The sequence below is a fragment of the Aedes aegypti genome, chromosome 3, assembly GCF_002204515.2.
Source record: "Aedes aegypti strain LVP_AGWG chromosome 3, AaegL5.0 Primary Assembly, whole genome shotgun sequence".
In the NCBI taxonomy this organism is placed as follows: domain Eukaryota; kingdom Metazoa; phylum Arthropoda; class Insecta; order Diptera; family Culicidae; genus Aedes; species Aedes aegypti.
In genome coordinates this window covers 83,927,840-83,949,333 of record NC_035109.1, presented here as the reverse complement: position 1 = coordinate 83,949,333, position 21,494 = coordinate 83,927,840, and the positions used below count along the sequence as shown (strand labels likewise).

Genomic DNA, 21,494 nt, shown 5'->3' with positions numbered 1-21,494 from the left:
AGCAAATATACGACCACCAGTCGAGTTAACACTTTAGTCGTTGCGCTGTTGTATTTTGTACAACACTGGTCAAAAAACCTCGCTTCTCGTTCACAACACCAGCGTGGTAGTTCTGACGGTGCCAAACCGCGCGACGACTGGAAGGTTAACAACATCAATAGCAGTTACTATGAACAAGTATGCGACCACCAGTCGCGGTAGCAAGTGTACACCACCATTGCAAAGAACAAATATACGACCACTAGTCGAGCTTACAACATCAATAATACTTGATAGGAACAAGTATACGACCACCAGTCGAACTTACAACATCAATAATACTTGCTAGGAACAAGTATACGACCACCAGTCGAGTGAACAACATCAATAGCAGTTACTATGAACAAGTATGCGACCACCAGTCACGGTAGCAAGTGTACACCAGCATTGCATAGAACAAATATACGACCACCAGTCGAGCTTACAACATCAATAATACTTGCTAGGAACAAGTATACAACCACCGGTCGAGTGAACAACATCAATAGCAGTTACTATGAACAAGTATGCGACCACCAGTCGCGGTAGCAAGTGTACACCACCATTGCATAGAACAAATATACGACCACCAGTCGAGCTTACAACATCAATAATACTTGCTAGGAACAAGTATACGACCACCAGTCGAGTTAACAACATCAATAGCAGTTACTATGAATAAGTATGCGACCACCAGTCGCGGTAGTAAGTATACACCACCATTGCTTAGAACAAATATGCGACCTCCAGTCGCGCTAGCAATATCAATAACATTGACTGCTAGGAACAAGTATGCGACCACCAGTCGAGTTAATAACATATTCATTGCAACCATATGTCGCGTTAAAGACAACCAAATACCAAACCAAATGCAACCACCAATCGCGGCAATAATATTTTTTTTAATTGCAACCACCAGTCACGTTAAAGACATTTTTTTTTGCATTGCATACACCAATTGTGTTAAGGGCATATTTTCATAGCAACCACCAGTCGCGTTAAGGATATATTTTTCAAACATGTTATTATTTTTTTTTAACATGGCATTTATTTAGAAATAATAATGAATTAAGTAGATTTGAATAGTTTGGATCTCACCGGTTATCGACACAAAATTCACAAATTTCACCGATTCAGTATGCTTCACACTTAACTTGTTCGTTAAACATTACGGGATACACAATGTACTGAAGCAAATAGGAAAGAAAACAATCATGTGCATTATAGGTCAAATTTGACCAAAACCATCGAAAATACTGAATCGATTAAAATTCGATTCGTCCTTTGTATCGATTTTAATCAAATCGATTCGATTTCTTCACTCGTAAGCAAATTTACAAGAACAACGACTCAAAATAAGATCAAATCCCTTGTATTAAGATTTCATGTTGTTTCAACATAAAAAAATCGATTAATTGGAACGAAAAATCTACTTTTGGAACACCAATTCGAAATCGCCCATGGTTAGGAATATTTGCACACACTTACATTCATTTTTCACTCTATTTTATTTTATTGAAATTATTTTGTTTTTATTTGAAAGCAGGAAAGATAAGGTCTAGAAATGTGTGTATCATCACAGAAGAAACGATGAAATGATCACATACAACCAAAGCGAAGTTTTATTATTATTTATATAGAAATTTGCACAGTTGATAAATGTTACAGGAGATTTTTTTTTCGATTGAAATTAGTAATTGATAAGTTATACAAATTGATTAATATTCATGAAAACCACTAATAACTTTAACACTTCACTTCTCTTTTGCAAAATCACATTATTTTACAAATTATACTTAATTATACGATATTTTTTTTATACACGTTTTGTACGGATATGTTCAATTGACTTCTGCAAAAAAAATAGTTCAGTTCCTAACGTTATTCTTTTTTCCGTTCAACCTATACAGAAAATAGGTCCCTGATAAAAGAAAAATGCGCACTTCATAACTTAGATGAATCAGCTCGAAATGATCATAATCTTTGAATCGGATAAAATAGATGAAACACTTTCTATTACATTCAAATATTTCCATCGAAGCAATCTGTTTGAATTCAAATGCAAAACAAAATATTCACTTCAAAGCCTGCATCGCGCAACTCAAATAGTTGAGGTGATGCTGGTGTTCAATAAGAGCAACAACAAGAACAGAGAGAAACATTGCTGCTTCAGCGAATAGTGAAGCGGCTAATGCATATTAATGTCATATTTTCTCTTCAATCAGTTTTCTATTATTCATAGAAAATACCACATTGCTGTTTACTTACAGATGCCTTTTTATCAGATTCAAACTTCACTCCACAATCACTCTGAATACATATTTTCACACGCGGTTTAAGAAGCACTCGACACAAACACATTTCCTAGTGGACACTCCCGCTTGCTATCGAATCCAGGCTCTCCAGGAAAAACGAAAATTTATTTAAAACTCCTGGCAGGATCGCCAAATGTGAAGCTCAGAATCGTTGTTGGCAGGCGGGAGCACCACGAAGAACCTTGCATTGCATTCTGACATTACTATAGGAGTGAGGCGTCAAAGTTGTGCCATGCCTACTAGATCGTTTGATGTCCGATCCGATGTTACATTCTCGGAGTTCTTTCAACAGGCGTTTGATTGTCAACCATCATAACAGGGTTGGAAGACAAGATCTATGACAATGTTCATTCAGTACCACACAAGTAGTAGCGAAGGAGAGCCCCGACACATTAACTATTAAATTGCTCTTTATTTTTCTTAAATCATCTTTTCTGGGGTCAAAAAAGAAGTGGGCACTTTTTTTGCCACTATTTTTTTTCAATACATATTGATTTTCTTTTTCTTTAAGTAAAACTCTTTTTTTATCAAATTTTCGTAAGTGCAACTTTAAAAGAATATCTATATAAATAAAAATTGAATAGTGTTTGTATGTCACGAAATGGCTTACGAACGGGTCAACGGATTTGAATGATTCTACCTCCGTTTTGTTCGTCAAGGGTTCTGACGTGTTTGTGTGAATATAAATCCAAAGATATTCACCGGGAAAGTTGGAAAAACGTGCGTGAACGGAACTGTCATTTCATATGGGGTGATCAATATCGTTTTTCATCAGCCTACTTGATGGCTAAACGAAGTTTGCCGGGACCACTAGTCACAAATAAAATATCAAAAAAGATTTAAGTGTTTTAACTTTAATTTGAACCAAATCATTGAGAGAAATCCAAAAACTGGTAAGGTGGGCACTTTATTTTGCCTATCAGTGTACCTACAACTCTTTTTCCAAAACCAATAATTACGAGGCTAGAACTTTTCAAATATGTCATATGTAAAATAGGATTTCAATCGAAGATGGTCGAGTTCGGCGACTGACGGATTTGACATGGAATTCATTAGATGTAAGACCAATTTATTATCACAGTAATCTCGCTGAAAAACCTTAAAAGCTTCATGCTAGAAATCACAAAAGATTAAAGTTTAATGTTTGGTTTTTGATATACTTGTTTTGTTTATTTTTAATGATGTTTTCAGCTCAATTGACACTGTATCATAATAACATTATAATTTACGATCTAATACTCTCGTGTGTGTTGAAAAAATCTGAAAAGTTTGTTATTCCTCGGCAAACAGCATCGAGTTCATTTTTCTACTTCTTCCCCTACAGCATCCTCCCACATCCAAACTACGCGGAATGTGTAAAACGGTTTCATGGTTACTTATGTCCATATTTTTTCTACTTCTCTTTTCCTGTTCATCGAATGCACCACATCTCGTTTTTTGGAAAACGCCAGCTTGGAATGATTTCAACATCTCGTGCAAGTGTCGCGTCACGGAAGTACTGTGCGACTATAAGGGATTTACCGTGCTGCCGACTTCACTGCCCATGGATAACGTCACCCTGCTGTGAGTAGAATTCTTTTTACGGGGGAGGATTTCTAGGTATAAGACTTGAGAAAGTTTCGAATGGATCTTTCTTTGCAAAGTCAAGTTTTTTTTTTGTTGTGGTGTCATTGATGGTGCTTGGTAGTTTATATGGTACATTCGCTTATCGACAGATTTTCATGGATTTTATTGCTTTTGAATGTTGGAAGACATTTTCGTAAATTGAAGAACCATTTTTAATCTCCTACTTTTGCAAGTAGATAGAAAAAATATCCAACCTTTTTTGCAATCTAATACAGATTACACGCAGGCTTCGTCTTTTGGCGGAGAGGCCTGTGTCATCCGCAAACAAAGATTTTTGACATCCCTGTGGTAGCTCAGAAGTCAGATGCGAAAATATTGTATAATATTGTTCCCAAAACGCTGCCTTGGGGAACACCAGCTTTAACAGGAAGTCTTTCAGAACTGGAGTTCTGATAATTAACCTGAAGTGTACGATTTGACATATAACTTTAAAATATTTTAACAATGTATGTTGGAAAATTAAAGTTTCTTAATTATACGATCAAACCTTCATGCCAAACACTGCCGAATGCTATTTCTATGTCTAGAAGAGCAAGACTAGTAGCCTTCAGATTTGTTGGAACGGATCAAATTTGTTACACGTAAAAGTTGATGGGTGGTCGAATGTCCATGGCGGAGTCCGAACTGTTCATTGGCAAAAAATGAATTTTCGTCGATGTGGACACCATCATTCTGTTCAAAATTACCTTTTCAAAAAATTTACTGATGGAGGAAAGTAAACTGATCGGACGATAGCTGGAAGTTAATGCAGGATCTTTGTCCGGTTTCAAAATTGGTACTACCATGGCATTTTTCCATTTGTCAGGAGAACATTCTAACCTAAAACATTTGTTTAATATATCAACCTACTAAAACTAAGCTACTTTCTGGAAGTTTCTTGATGAGGATGTAAAAAATTCCGTCATCGTCAGGGGCTTTTATATTTTCGATTTTTTCAATGATATTTTTCACTACTTCCAAATCAGTCTCCTAAGAGTTTTCCAAAATGATTCTCTCTTTTGAGTTTGGATCCAGGTATTAAATAAGTTTCAATAATTACTGCTTTATGTATGTTGTTTGCTGTTAGAAAATTATACAGCTCGTCCTCTTTACCATTCAACGAACGAGCAATATTAACCAACCCTGATGAACACTTTCTCAGTTTGTCATATTCACTTTTCATTGTCAATATTGAACTTGGCGGCTTCGACATATCCTTACCTTGGTTTGTATTCCATTCAATGTTACACGCAAGCTTTAACATATCGCATTCCTAAGCAGTTGTCTTGACAATGTGTCAGCGTTACATATGAAGACATACTTACAGTCCTTACAGTGCTGTGTTCGAGTGCACGAAGAATATTGGCTCCATCATTCTCTTAGCATAACCAAGTTACTCACCATCATCATCATCCTCAAATAAACCATTTTCCAGCAACGCCGGAGTGAAAACTGATTTTGTCTTTTTCTTATCCTTTCAACACATTCATCTCTTGCAGGGATTTGACTGGCAACCGGTTCCCAGTGCTGAATATGAACGTCTTCGAGAAGCTGCCGGCACTCGACACCTTGTAAGTACACTCCATGCACATTGCATTGCACATTTTATGTTTGCTTTCTGAGTCATCACTTTTGCCCTTCTCCAGAGATAGTTTCAACACATATTGCTGTTTGTTCTGAAAAATGTACCCAACATAAACAAGAATCTCATCCTTCCTGCCCCATTCGATAGATTTCCCTTTATAGTCAATCAACGACATGTCTGGGTTGATTTGTTGCTCCAACGTGACGGATCATTTCATCCCGCTTTTTCGGTTCCACGTACTCGCATCTCATAGATTTTCCGATTTGATCTGTTTCAGTTGCAGACGTCGTCGAGTGTACCTTTTTAGAAATGGGATTTGATTTGGTACCTAGAAAAATAAATCTGTCGATTAAATTCTGTCCTAGCAGAGAAAATGAAACGATTTTTGTCTGCTTATCTGGTTTCGGTGAAATTTCATCAAATGGTTGATCGCCAGCGGAACGGAAATGGAAGATTAATAGTTTTGGTATTTCTTATCATCCGTCATATTTAGGGTTCATAAAATAAAGTCAATTCGATACAATTTTCGAATTCATTCGAATGAAAAATGTTTGTTTGTACTTTCATTGTAGAGCTTTAACTCTGTTGCAATCCACTGGTCGGGCATTTATACAGCTAATGTTTCTCATATTTTTCATTTCCACAGAGTCCTAAAACACTGCTCGATAGAAGAAATTGAACCGCCCGCTCGGACTTTGAACGACATTTATGCATTGTAAGTATAAGCACGACACGGGACAAATTACAATCCGCATCCATCCGGTTTTTCCGGAGCAAAGCTTTCGTAAAAGTGTAGGTATAGGTTGATTAGATAAATTGGATCTGCAGTTGATTCTGTTGGCATTTGTCCATCTAATTGAGGAGGTGTCGAAAATCGGAGAATAAATTAATGATAGCAGCTAAATTTCCGGAGATTCAGAACCATCTATAACGTTTTTGTGTGCGTATGTTTCGTTAGATAATGCGGACAAGAGCAAGCAGTAATTGTACAAAATTAATTGTGCAAAGTTTATCCAAGGTTTTGCTGCTGAAAGATCTTTGCCGAATAACTACGCTTCCACGCTGCTGGAGGTTAGTTGTGGCTTGCCGTCATTGGATGGTCATGTATTTAGAAGCATTTCCTCTTCCCCTTTGGAATGGAAAGCTAAAGATAAATTTAAGCGCTTTATTTCGACGATTTTGGTTTCTGGAGGAGGGGAAACCACCACTCCAAGAAGCGAGGAAATCTCATTCGCTTTGCTAGGTTTTAAAATCTGTGCGAGCTTAATTGAATTGAAGGTCGCTGGCCAAATTGAGAGCATGGATTCCGGTTAAATGGAACGTTTCCTTTTCATCGTAAGTGGTTCCGTCGAGGAGAGCTTTCGACTTTTTTCACAAATGGTCATTAGCTTCAAAGCAATGGTGTATTCACAAATGTGGGGACCTCAAAATAGCATGAGCAAAATTATCATGACATTCCTGATAACGTCACTGCTCTCACAGAGTTTGTTTGAAAAGAAAGTACATCTGCAATGATCCACACTGATGCCAATTTCAATTTCCGTTTTGTCTATATAGGGATTATGCTAAGCTTTTAACGTTTTATCTTACGATTAAATTATTCATACACGTGCTCGAAGAAATGGAATGCTTCATTCCATTGTCAGAGAATCACGGAGTATTTCTGTAATGGGTTAAGCATATCACTAATCTGCAACATAATTTCAACTTTTTCTAGATGGATCATATAAACTTTTACAGGATGTCTTAATATGTTTTTTCTTAATTTAGAATTGTAGTTGATTGAAATGTAGACGTAGAATGGCGGATTTTTTTTCCTCAGCTGATGAACACGGTGCTCCGCTTGACACCCGCTAAAGATAATTCTTCAATCTGTTCCCGTCCAATACCTTTTTTTTTTCGTTACGTCCCATTTGGGACAGGGCCTGTTCCTCAGCCTAGTGTACTTATGGGCACTTCCGCAGTTTTTCTTTGACAATTGACCATTTTTGCATGTGTATATCGTACTTTTTTTACAAGGTGGAAATACGCAATCAGACTCCTGATAAGGTTACTCAGAGGGAGTGGGGATGTTGCACCTCCGTCGACTTACTTAAACCGGCCCATACACTGAAGGTGGTGTACAGACCCCTTGCAAGGCCATGGCCTCAGACACTTTTCTCACCACCTTACGGTATATCTTCGGGGAGGGGCCAATGCATATAGCACTTACACGTAGCAGAAGTAGCCTAGGCAAATTGCTTCTTCTAGCCGATTTTTTAACAATGTTACAAGGAATCAGCTTTGGTAGGGCTAATCTTCTGCAGCCGAATCTTGGTCAACGCTCCATTGGCGCTGCACTGTTGCACGTCATCTGCTACACCCGTAGATGCCCTTTTACAGGCATATTCAACGTGGCTAGCGAAATTGAGCTTGTAATCGATCATTTACCCCAAGATGCCTAAGTTATCGCTTGGACTCTATGGTGCAATCACCTACCGAGATAAGCGCTCTTTACACGGACTTGCGTCTGTTGACCGCCACCATTTCAGTCTTGTGATGGGCCAGTTCTAGTTTCGTAGATTTCTTGCATTCCTCAATTATGGAAATAGAGTGCGCTGCTGTAAACTCTACTTTCTCCATCCTTTCGCCATAGACCGCTAGGGTCATGTCGTCGGCATAGCCAAGGGGCAGCCCCAATACGTTCATGCTCGATTGCCACCTCAGCTATCTGAACGATCGACTGGATGGACATCCCGTGGTTAATTTTTTAGGCTTTCTTGGGCTTAGACGTGGTGTTGGCCTCTCCACTGTTGACATGTCCTCTTGATCGCGGAGCTTGGCTCGTGCCAGCTTTTCCGCTTTGGAGGACGACTGCTAAGGGAAAGCAACCGTCTTTTCGCCACGTATTCATCCTCAGAAGGTTCCCTCTTTCGCATCGGTTATCGAATAATATCATCTGATCAGTGCTGGGAATGATAATAGTAGTAGCAAAGACAAATTAAAGACCCCGATGTCCCTTGCAGTTGCACATAATTTTTTGGCTCATAAGGTAATCTAGAATGCCGTGAAAAGTGTACTGCGATCTGTCAAACTTGGGTACCTTTTGTACTACCGAGGGACCAAATGCAGTACTAGAAGTGGTACACAATCTGAGCCCGAGTGTGACGGACCTGGTAGTAGGCTTTAATTTCGCGAAAATCACGCGGCTCTCTCACTACAGTAGTTTAAGGCTAAGTAGCCCGTCATTCGTTTTGGCAATAATGATGACTTTTCAGCATGCATTTCAAAATGATAAAACTCAGTCATGATAGTTTTTATTAACTTGAAAAAGTATCACTATACGCGCTAACATGCATAAAGTAGGGTTTCAATGCTAGTAATGGACCCCTTAGTAGCCGAAATTCATTCTAGACGCTTTCCCGCAATGATATCTCAGACGCATATACGTTTTGTGGAGCCTAACAACAAATTCAATGTCTTTACTTCATAGTACGTCTATGAAACATTCAAAATCATTCGATTTTTTCAGCGAAATATGCGTTTAAAAAACTGTTGTCCGAATGCCTATTATGGACCCTCCCGGGGTCCATAATAGGATTGTTTACAAATTTGACGTTGCGTATTATGGACCCTCCATTTGATTCCCATGTAATCCGGCTCGCTGCCGACGAGCCTATTATGGACCCACCTGGAAATGCGTATTATGGACCCTCTTGTGTGGTTTCATTTACAAAACTGTTCAAATATCTGTATTTATGCGTCTCAAACCAAATATTTTGCCTGAAACTGCTGACTAACAATATAATCGAAGTTCCCCCGGTGGATTTTCATAGGAATGAAGTTGCTTTGAGTGTTAATTTTATGTTTTTCTGTAGGGGGTCCATAATACGCAAAGGGTCCATAACCGGCATCGACTCCCTATACTGATACTTTTTAGGCTGTTTCAGTGCCAAACAAGCTGATTTTATTTGATTTGAAATCTTGAGATAAATTAGCAACAATCATTAACGACGCGTACAAATTTCAATGACGGCCTACTTCGCCTTAAAATCGTAAATCTCATCAAGTAGTCTATATTGGGTACATGATTTTCTCTAAATCAGTAGTGTCATTGAAGGCTCTAAATGCGGGAAATGCAGCGGGAAATAGAACATTTTTCTACAGTAATTTTGGGTTTCCCTTAGCAACGGGTGTTTTGCAATTTTCAAGGCTCTTTGCCTACAGCAGCGGTAGGCGTGAGTTTCTCTGGCTTCGCTGACTGCGATTTGCTTTGTTTGACTACTGTAGAGTGAATTTCAGATTTTTTCCCAACACTGCATCTGATATATTCCCCGAGGAGGAAAGAATAACTCGCAATAACTTATGCATACCATATTTTGGTATCATACCATAATTAGGTATAGTTCAGTTGTCAATACCTCATTTTGGTATTATAATGGTATTTGAAAAAAAAAATGTCTAAAACAATTAAAAATACTACATTTTGGTATCCGATAGGTATTGAGGACTGCTGGAGATATTGAACTATTATTAAAAAAAAAATACTTTTATATGAAAATCCATCACGTATTATTTTGGTATTACAATACCTGATATAATTATCAGCTTGGTATTTGTGGAATATGCAGAAGGTATTATTTGAGGTATGTTACCTCCTATGCAGGGCTCATTCAGGTTGTAAGTATTGGAAATTATCTGGTATGGTATACCTCAATTTGGTATTCAGTAGTTATTTTCTTCTGCTCGGGTCGCGTTGCCTGTGAAGAAAAACACTGCTGTCTGGCATAACATAGTGTCTTTTTTCCTTCTGTCTTGCCAAGTTATGCCTTGGCTTTCTCGTAGTCCTGCTTTGCAGCTAAGACTGATTATCGCAATTTCAGCAGACTTGTTTTCAAGTCCTTGCTAATATTGCTTTTGTGATTAACAAACTCGATGATGACATCGTGTTGCTCAGTATCCACCTGCTTTTTCTGGAGGTACTCTCTATTGCAATGTATGGCCTCGATTAGTTCCGGGAAATCAATCACCTCACAGTGTCTAGGATTTTGCCTGCTGTCGTCACTGTGTCAAGGCTTTTGCCCACACTATTCTCAGTGGATGTTGTTCGCCTCCTTTCTTGGCGAGAGCCTCAGCCGGTTACTGATGAGTCCAGAACCCTCTTCTTCGCATTCCGCTAGTTTTTTGTTTTGATAGATCATCTCTTATGACTCCCCTCAAAAACCGCTATTTCTGGACAAACATTTCAAAAGGGCACATCAACATTGGTAAACATTGGCTTTGCAAGACGCTGTTGAGCCCAATTCAACTCGATCACTCTCACCAATACCACTATCAGGAAGAGCTAACACTAATCTTGCTGATAGGGGTGTTAGTTTGCGTGGGTGGGCTAAAGAGGGCTCAACAGCAACGTTTCTAAAAAAAGGCTCAAGACCTCTTGAGCCCTATTCAAATGTTTGTCCAGATTTATCTTCGCTGGAATAGTCGCCTTTGTGATCTCATGGTTTTCTATGCAAGTAGGGATGTCATGCTTGGGTTGACATAGTCCTTTATGGGGTACTATATTTAGAGTAGGATCGGCGCAAGTCAGGTAATCAGGCTTGATAATTCTCCTCGACATCATCAGAGTTCGGTGAAATACTCTAGAGCAGCGTGCTGCCTTTGCCTCTTTGCGAGGGAGCGAAAAAAAGGTAAGCAGAGAGGCAACGAAAAATGAGCAAGGAAAATGAAACAGAAAACACAACATAGTAAAATTCCATCATGAAAGGGTGCTCCCACAACTCCCCGAGGACTATCTTGTTCGGGCGGCAGACTCAAGAGTTCTTTTGAAATGTGAGTAAAGGTGAGCATCGTAACAACAGAAATGAAGAAATCCTCGCATTTTTTTTTCTGCACTCTCACTCGAATCGCTTGAGGATCTGTGTTGAAAATTTTGAGTCCAGTTTTTTGTCCTCAAAAAACGGCAAAATCACCTCCTCTTTGCCTCGCAGAGGAGTTTCTATCAAGCCTGCAGGTACTGGCATCTGAATCCACTAAAGCCTCTGGAGTTTTGGCCCTACTACTCCGGTAGATGTATGTGTATTTTTTTTTCTTTTTTTTAGTGTTAGAAGGTGGTAAATTGCATTTACGAACTAACCCAGCGTTTCATGTTCGATATGGAGGCTAGTCATATCGAATTCGTCCATCGTGCGCCAGAGTGTCGGACTTGAATCCATACCGGCTAAATCCACCTTCGCCCACGAGCCCCGGAACTGCCTCTTAGCATTACTTCATGAGGGAGGCTATTGTGCTAACCGCTGCTTCGCCGAGGTGCCGAGGTCGATCCAGCGATTCCGGTTGAAGGATGGCTTCCGGTTTGCAGGCGCCTCGACGACTTATTACCGATACTACGCTACGCTCGCTCTACTCGGTCTAGTCCCCGGCGGAGGATCTAGCCTACTCCGGTCGCGCCCATTGGTCTCCTTCATGTGCTCGCTTCAACAGGCTGACTTGTCAAGCGCCAAGGTCGGTCCGACGATTCAGAGCCATGTGCTGTCCGCTGTGTTGAGTGCTGCTGCACCTCTCGCCATCTTCGTTGTAAAAGAGACATCATCTGGACCAGTGATTCCCAAAGTGGGCGAATTCGCCCCCCTGGGGGCGATTTTCAAGCTCAAGGGGGCGAAAATTTGTAAAATGGAATTTGGGGGGCGAAAAATTCAGAAAGGGGGCTAAAAGGCTTACACGAGAGCATTTGTAAATAATTACTTATATATTTTTTAGGACACACATCTGAAGGTTAATCAATTCCAATCTTAACTAATTCCAGGATTATTTTACCTTGGATCGCTATATCTCCGATCGGGATTATTTTAAAATTGAAATGTTGTTGTTGTCCGTTGCCTAATGTTTGTGATTGTTCAGTCTGTGTAGCCTTTGGATGAAGAAAAAAATGTCCTTTTATAAAATTATTAAAGACTACACTTGATAACTGTCAAACGCATGCTTTCAGTTTTTTTTTAATATCATGTGAGTTTGAAGAATGATCTGTATTTGAGATTTTTACAAGGTCAGTTGAATAGTCACAGAAAGCATTTAAAACACAACATATTTTGGATGTACAAAACATGTATCTGAGAAGTTTTAGAACTTTTTGCAAATGCCTAATATTTTATATAAGGTTTTTTTATGTGGGAACTTTGAGTTTAGAAAGCTAAAATTTCTCTCATTGGCACCCAGCTTTTTCATAGAAAAAAGAAGATTTGGTTGCACTCTTTCTTATAATTTCTCATGCTACAAATCATTTTAGAGACAAATTTTTCTTGGTGTAAGAATAAATACCCTTTTTATGTATTGCATTGAAATATTAATTGAAAAACATACTGGATATTCATATAAAAAGCGTTCCCAGAAACGTCCAACATTTATTATACACATTTTCTGAAAATTATTACAGTCATTTTATGAATAAAAGATAAATCAGTATGTAATCCCAACTACGTCACAAGGCTATGCATATATTACATATAAAATAGTTTAAACTGCTATTATAAATTGTAATCTAGTAAATCATTCCTAATAGTTTTGGGATATCGATATTTAAGAAACGTACAGCACTTAATTTCATAAAATATTGAAATCACATATCAGGGGGCGATTCCAGATGAATGTTGGCCTCAAGGGGGCGAAAGTTAAAAAAGTTTGGGAAGCACTGATCTGGACGATTGTCCTGTTTACCACGTCCCATTTCTCTTCGTCAGCACACATTCGTTGGAGGATATTGTGCACATTAACGTCATTGCCGACGACGGATGTCATTTAGGCTCGCTCATGCTCGAAGCACGGACATTCGAAGACCACGTGCTCAGGGGTTTCGTCAACACCGCCGCATAACGGTGCATAACGGCGATCTTACGTGTTCAAACATATTCAGGTATTTCTTGAAGCAGCTATGACCAGACAAAAACTGCGTCAAGTTGAAGTTCACTTCTCCACGTTTTCTGTTTACCCACATCGAAAGGCACGGAATCAGTCGGTGGGTCCATCTACCGTTCTTAGCGCTATCCCACTGCTGTTGCCTTTTTCTCATTGTTCCATCCCTGGCTTTCTTCCGTATTCCCCGCGTGCGTCGGTCCCTGTAGCACTCACTGTCCTCTTCGAGTTGAAGGCTTATAGGGATCAATCCTGCAATCACACAGACTGCCTCCAATAATATCGTACGATACGCGCTCGCCACACGCATAGCCATCAGTCTGAACGTACTGTTCAGCCGGGAGCGGTTCCTCTTCGTCTGCAGTGCTGTCACCCACATGGGGCCAGCGTATCTGAGTACCGACGTCAACACGCTCGTCAGTAGTTGCTTCTTGCTGCTGCTGATCGCTGAGTTGTTGGGCATGATCCGGGATAGAGCTGATATCACCTTCACGGCCCTCTCACATGCATAATCGTCATGGCTGTTGAAGCTCAGCCGATCATCGATCATCACTCCCAGGTGTCTGACTTCCCGCTTTGAGTCGATGGTACACTGTTCAACCGAGAGTCTCGCCTTCTGCACTGCCTTTCGGTTGCTTATCATCACAACTTCGGTTTTGTGATGGGCTAACACAAGCTTCTTTCCTCGCATCCATTCTTCCACGGCGTCTACTGCTTCAGTAGCAAGTATCTCTACTTCCTCTAGTGATTCGCCGATGACTACGGGCACCACGTCATCCGCGACGCCAACGATCTTCACACCCCGGGGGAAGCTCAGCTTCAACACTTCGTCATACATAGCGTTCCAGAGGGTCGGGCCAAGAATAGAACCCTGTGGGACGCCCGCCGTGACTGTTGTGCACCTTTTCCCAGCGTCTTTTTCGTAGATCAATGTACGATTTTGAAAGTAGCTCCTCAAAATCTTACAAAGATATTCGGGGACCTCCAATCTGTGCAGCGATTCGGCGATCGCAACCCAACTGGCACTGTTGAAGGCATTTTTTTTATGTCCAGAGTGATCACACGATTGTGGGCCTCGTGGCCTTGTGGTTAGCGGCGTCAGTCGTCTAGGCGTATTGTGCCACGAGATGTGGGTTCGATTCCCGCTCCAGTCGGTGGAAACTTTCCGTCAAACAAAAAAATCATCACTGGGCCCCTGGGTGTTTTGTGTTGTCCGTTGCGTAATGTTAGTGATCGTTCTGTCTGTGCAGCTTAAGTGCTGAAGACGGTTGTAAATTGTCTTGTCACACCGCAGTACCGATTTCCACTCCTCTTTTGCTTCCGCGCCGACTGAAAGTCTAGAAGACAACAGGAGCGATCACACTACAGATCCTATCGCGATTCGACGATCGTATGGTCATCATGGTAGATGCTTTGATTTTGATTCATCTGGTTCAGAATCAATTGAGTCAACATTTTGACATCGGCACTGGTGCCTTGGATGAGGTACAACTCGCAGATCCAACCTGCAACATGTGCATTAAAATCGATGTTTTATTAGGAATAGAAAGCCTTCTTTTCCATTCTAGAACAGGGCAAGCTATTCGACGGTCGAGGCATACTCATTGCGCAGAATTCAATCTACGACTATCAGTTTTGTGGTCATTTTAACACGTCGCATGCCCTGCCCACCCTCTCTCAGAATGAAACTGGACGATATTCAGTTCAACTACCCTTCGATAGTTCCAAGCTGGAACAAGGCCATGTAGAGGAAATGCAGTATCGATCCAGAATAATAAAAGCACTACCAGCAGTTCATGCCTGAGTATGAGGCTTAGTCACATGGAGAAGATACCGCCATGCGAGGTGGCGGTCGCACTGGAACACTTCTTCTATCTTCCACATCTTGCTGTGTGGAAATTGGACAGCGATACGACGAAACTTTGCGTTGTTTACGACGCTTCGAGCAAGAGTGTTTCCGAGGTGTTACTGAATTATCGCTAGTGGGACCGAACGTGAACGAATCGCTCTTCAGCGTTTTCACCAGCTGGCGAACCTTCTACGTAGCCGATCTTTCTGGATTTCTTTGAAGGAGACGCTGCATAATATCGAGAAAATTCGATTCGCCGATGCTTCTGAAGCTGTATACGCTGCTGTCGTCTACGGACGTGCAGTAAACCAAATATCGCTGCCACGTCTGGAGCTGATGACGGCCAAGCTACTCATCGGGTTGATGGTCAAGGTTCTGGAGTCATTTTCATACCTAGAAGTAAAAATATTTGTATGGAGGGATTCTGAAATTGTTCTGCACTGACTTTCTTCAGCGGCCGGCAAGAAAGTGGAACATTTTCGTGGCCAATCGAGGAACCACTCGAAAGCTGTCGAAAATTTGTCAAAAATCTTGAAGTTCTACTGCCAATAGGGTCCTAAAATGTTAAATGAAATCTTGATATTATTTCATAACACGAAAGAGCATATGACTGCAAATAATTTAGCAAATTTTCCCGCTCAAATAACGGCTATATCAAATTTAAACTTTAATTTAAAAATTGGGTCCATAAATGAACCTTGACACTTCTGATCATGTTTGACGTTCGCTTAGTCGACAAAAACACCACAGGGGTTTTAGTTTTAACACTGGGGTTGTTCCTATCTGACATTTCGGAAGGGACACGGAAAACAAAATACACCCAAAATTTGAGTTTAAACCAAGTGGTGTGACAAAATCCAACAAAACATAAAAACAAATTTGGGCTTAAACATACGAAAAACATTAAAAAATGAGTAAACATGTGTTTTTGGCCTTAAGTTTAGCGCCCATTAGAAAGTTGCTACAGATATCACTTGCATTTAACCGTAGTTGGAGTTAATAAGTTTAAGAGAATTCAGCCATTGCTGTGGCTGAAAAAAAAAACAGTCAATAATGTGGTATGAAAATTATCTTGAATTCTGACAATAATTCATCAAAGTATAATTAACTAACAATTGTGTAACAAGTGCTAGTAAAAACCCTCAGGTGAGAAGCACGCTCTGTCTTATTTGGGTCGTAACTCTATGGAGAAGGATGTCTAAAGAATTGATTTAAATTTATCATTTGTCATACAAACAAGGCACAGATGTATTCTCGAGCCAAGGTAAAGATAAGGCTACACCTCGAATTTTTAAAATCACAAATTTGAACAATTAGAAATTAGTTAACGATCAATAGTTAATCGAATGGCCACCCGTTAATGATTACCAGTAGAGTAAAATAGGGTAAAAGTTCGAATGGGGCAAGAGTTCCATTTAAGATTTCTAAGTCAATTCAAAAGAAAACCTATAAATATCATGATGGTTCGAATGCTATTCAAGTAAGAGACTTTCACTATAAACATCATAAAAATCAGTTGAGTTTTGGAGAAGTTATGGCTATCTGTTGTTTTTTGACGTAAAAATAGTAATTCTTAGTCGTACTTTCAGAGCATGGAATCAGATAAAGATAAAACCTTATTCGACTTTTTATGCTCGGGCGTTTCTAGGTATATCATAAGGATGGCTTGAGGTGTATTAGTATTTGTATAAATGCTTGGAAACAATTATTGGTCCATAGTCGATCAAAAGTTTGAATCAGCGGGGCAAAAGTTCAATCCATATATAAACTTGCGCGAAAAAATTGTAAATTGCCTAAAATCTACATATCACACTGCGGAACACGTTTTTGTCTCAAGCACAAAAATACCGCTATTTACTAAATTAAGGGTTGCTGAGTCCATTGCCGTTTTCAGAAATATCATAGCACGTCTAGTTTTCAAGTTATTGACTGTTGAAAATGCTAAATTTGACTGTTTCAGCCATTTTGCATGCAAGTTTTCCAGCTTGTACGGAAATTTTTTTGCTTAATTTGTCACAGAATTAAAACTTCATGTATAAAACAATTATTATCGACAAAGTTCATAATATTTTCGATGGTAAAATATTATCTTTTGGTGGTTCAAAAAAGTATTGTATTTTGCCATATAAGAGAAACGAAGAATTTTATATGAAGACTGCACTGCCTATACTCGCATAACAGTCCCATATTATATGGGATTTCATATATAAATGGGACTGTTATGCGAGTATGGGCAGTGCAGGCATGTTGAAAAAAATCGATTTAAACTAAATTTTATCATTCAATTTCAACTAAATTGTATCTAAATTCAAAGTTCAAGTCCTATTTAGCATGTTTGGTAGATTATATCACAATAGATCACCTTATCGATCCGATTCACGACATTCTACCACCCTAAAGAATTCTGTATACTGTGCTTTTCAATAAATTCACAATACATGTTTTCAATAAGTTTCTCAATAAATTTACAATCGCAGATTTTGTAATTGAAAATTTCATTTATAAAATAGAAAACTTGAAAAACAAAAAGTATACAATGGGTTCTTGAATTCACAAAAGACTAGAATCAACATCAGTTCAAAACGAGAACATCTTCGATAGCCATCAAACACCAAGTTTTCAGTCTCCTCACTTTCTCTGACACTAAAACAATCAAACATCAACTTGAGCTCACGTCATGCCGGTTTTATCGGCGTTCATTTCCGGTTCCATCTCAATCATCTCAATGATCGGACCACATCTGAAACACTCCATCTGTTTGATTTTATCTTCTCTCTCCGTTTCAACCTCTCGCATACCACAAATCCCGCCCACAACGCATCGCAGACATTTGGATCAGAACAAATTAAAATCGCTGCCGGACATTTTCTTCCCGCCCAACACTTGGCTGCACATACTGTAGGTATCAAATTCCGGCTTCACGGTCGTGAGTGATCAGTAGGGTGTCCCAAAATTTCAATTTTTCAGAGAACTTGGGGGCTTAGGATGTTACAATCAAAATTTTGTATGAAAAGGTTACCCCGTTGAAATTTTGAAAAAAGCCCGACATAAGGTAAAAAGGTGTAATACGCCCCCCTTAAGGAAATACTGATCTATCACTGTAGCAAATGCATCACTTCTAAACTTTTTTATGTCAAGGTGTTCCTTATTTAGTTGGTCATGCTCTGCACGCAACTTTCTCTTTCCAGGTTGCTTCAAAAAAGCGTTTAAGATGTTTTTTTTTGTAAACGGTCCCAATGTTTACGTTTCAAAACAACCCGGGCAATATGCCCCTCCCATAGAAAAAAGGTCCACAGCGTTGTAGAAATGTTTCCAAAGAGAATTCCACCACTTGCTAAGCTTAAAGGGGTCCATTAGCAGTCTTCTTCCGGTAAAAGTTTTTGTAATAAGTAAAATAGTAAAGGATGGGCTTCATTTACGGTGAGGCTTGCTTATCGGACGCATAATTTTACGCCAAAAACCGGATTTTCGATATTTTTAGAATTTCTATTGATTGTTTATACCTCCCAAAGAACATATATGCACAACATCATTTTTTCGCGAATATTGAAGATATGTGATCATATTTAGGTGTAAAAGAAGCCTCAATCCCGTGAAAATGAAGAGGGGCGTATTGGCCCGATGGGGCGTATTACACCGAGTTATCCTACGTTTGTAATATCAAAACAAGATTTTTAGTGTACTACCCATAACTGCATATTTGTAGCATTTGAAAAAAGCACGCATTGAGTAAATGGAATACCAAGTGTGCTTTTCATGGCAGTATGGGAGGAATCTAAAATTATAATTGATGAAATAATTCTGATGAAGATTTTATAGCTACTACATTACAAGACTCACGTATAATCTCAATGTGAGTATTATGCGGTTATATTTAGCAATGTGACAAAACAACTTGGTATTTTTAACGAATTTTCTAGAACAATCTCACAGATTTCAGTAAGTTGATCGAAAGTATTTATTATTTAATGACTCTCCCCGGCATTAACTTGAAATTGTCAAAAATGTCGAATGTAACAAATATGCAGCTATGGGCAGTGTAGCCAAATTCCAATTGATTGTAACTTCTTTAGCTACCATTTGTTCATTGTGTGAAATTTTGGGACACCCTAATGATCAATAAACAGAAACAAGATGGGGGATGAGCTATGACAGAGCACACCCCCCTCCCCCCCATTTATGACGCACGGACTGCACAAAGTTTTTCCTCTAATCACCAGCATCCTGAGCGGAAATCAGATTACGAAACTGACGGCGGGAAACTTTGCCAATCTGGACTTCCTGGAGGAGCTGTAAGTACATGTGATAGAGTGCATTTGCCGGCCAGTGCCAGCCAACCGTGCAATAGACTCAACCTGGTAAGTTGAAGGGGTTGTAATTTGTACTTTGTTTGTATTTTCATTGCTCCTGCCATATGGTGATGGCGATCGTTTTCGAAACGGATTTTTGGATGCAGAGATCTACGGGATAACCTAATCGAGTCACTCGAGGCGGAAGTTTTGCGGCCACTCAGAAATCTGGATAAGTTGTGAGTACTCAGTGTTGGTTTTGGGTTAAGCGAAGGCTTAAATTAAAATAAGATTGGTCAAAAAGTTTGAAACATTGTTTTATTATCAGTGCAATAATTAAAAGGTATAGATCTTTCTGGATTGAGTTTTCAATTGAGTGAATTTAATAGAATAGAAATCGAATTTCTGGAAAAGTATAAATTTATCCAGTAACGAATTCTCGTTAAAATTGAAAATTGTAACACATTATTTACGTCTTACTTACTAATTCTTTCAAGCAAATGATTATTAGCTGCAAAGCTTCAAGTTCATCTCAGTTTCTTATTAATCCAATCAAACAGAATCCAACTGAGCTTTGAACTTTATCAAGTTTCATCACTTACTTCCACGGAGAAAAAGAAAACGATCGGAAAATACCACTTGCATAAGGTTGTTTATAATTGCCCTTCTTCGATGGTGAAGTAGTTTCCATGTAAAACGACATCAGTTCAGAAGCGTTAATTGGCTTGCGAAGCTCATTGTTCCTTGAAGTAGTAATTAAAATTTCCTTCAACTTCTTCAACGTTTCACAGGTACCTCAACAACAACAAACTTACCAAGTTGGATCTTGGGATGATCCCGATACTTGCCTCCCTGAGAACGCTTTCCTTGGCGCGAAACCAAATCCGCACCATTTCCGTGGGCGCACTGAACCTTCCCAAACTGGAGCACCTCTATCTGTCCGAGAACCGCCTCCGGATGGTGGCCAACAACACCTTCAGTAAACTACCGAATTTATTAGGGTTGTAAGTATGGGATAGGTTTGGCGTGGGACTAAGTTCTCTCATTACGCCATATGTTTCCTGTTGCAGATTCTTAAATGACAACGAAATAAGCCACTTCCAGCTAGGTTCATTTGCTGGCATCAATAATCTCACCACGATGTAAGTATGAGTGGGATGGACACTGAAACCCCCATTTACGAAAATTCTACTAACGTAGCTTCCATTTTTGAAATTATATTCACGTAATATACCGTACATTGAATTGGCATGCATTTGAAGCTACGCAGCATGCTTTCAGCACATACTCATCGATGCTTTGTATACTCGGAATTTGATGCTAAATCAAGTAAATATTTTAGAAGTAACTAGGGAGCCGGATCCTATTCTTGGCACTTTTGATTCACTTCGACAGTGGAGTTTTTTGAAAGCTACTGAGCTCATATTTCGCCACAATATGCGTCGTATTGAAGTGCGTCTTGTTGCAAAGTTTCAGACAATTCGGTCGAGAAAACCCACTATGCCAAAGTGAATCTTGGAAGTGCTCAAGTAGCTCTGCATGCACCCTATATGACCCATGATGATCTAGGTTGAATCTTCTTGAATTCAAGATTTGATTTTATTATACAGCCATTCCATGAAAAACCGATCTAGTGGGTCTCCGAATTCGGTGCAAATTTGCTATTTTGTTCCTTAACCGAAATAAGGATACACGTATTTTAAGATATTTTGATTAGGGTGACCGTTTCCAAAATAGGGTGACCAAAAAAATCGCGATTTTGCAAAATTTTTATTTTTTAAAAAATTATATATTTTTCCTGAATATAAAATTTTATATTTTTCCTGAAAAGTCAAAATCGTTAGCCTTCATTTCGTCTAAAAAGATTGAAAATCGGTCGAACGGTTCAAAATTAAAATTTTTTTTTTAAATAAAATTTTTGCAAAATTGCGATTTTTTTGGTCACT

At 39.3% G+C, this 21,494-nt stretch overlaps 1 protein-coding gene across 1 annotated transcript in view; it reads left to right on the top strand.

Annotated features, from left to right (window-relative positions):
• LOC5565984 (relaxin receptor 2) overlaps positions 1 to 21,494 on the top strand; it is a 263,353-nt gene that overhangs the window by 128,620 nt on the left and 113,239 nt on the right. The window contains exons 6-13 of the mRNA XM_021850982.1: positions 3,785 to 3,896; positions 5,438 to 5,509; positions 6,170 to 6,238; positions 18,086 to 18,157; positions 19,480 to 19,551; positions 19,716 to 19,787; positions 20,340 to 20,552; positions 20,619 to 20,690. Of these exons, the coding sequence (XP_021706674.1) occupies positions 3,785 to 3,896; positions 5,438 to 5,509; positions 6,170 to 6,238; positions 18,086 to 18,157; positions 19,480 to 19,551; positions 19,716 to 19,787; positions 20,340 to 20,552; positions 20,619 to 20,690 (754 nt within the window). The remainder of the gene's footprint in view (positions 1 to 3,784; positions 3,897 to 5,437; positions 5,510 to 6,169; positions 6,239 to 18,085; positions 18,158 to 19,479; positions 19,552 to 19,715; positions 19,788 to 20,339; positions 20,553 to 20,618; positions 20,691 to 21,494) is intronic.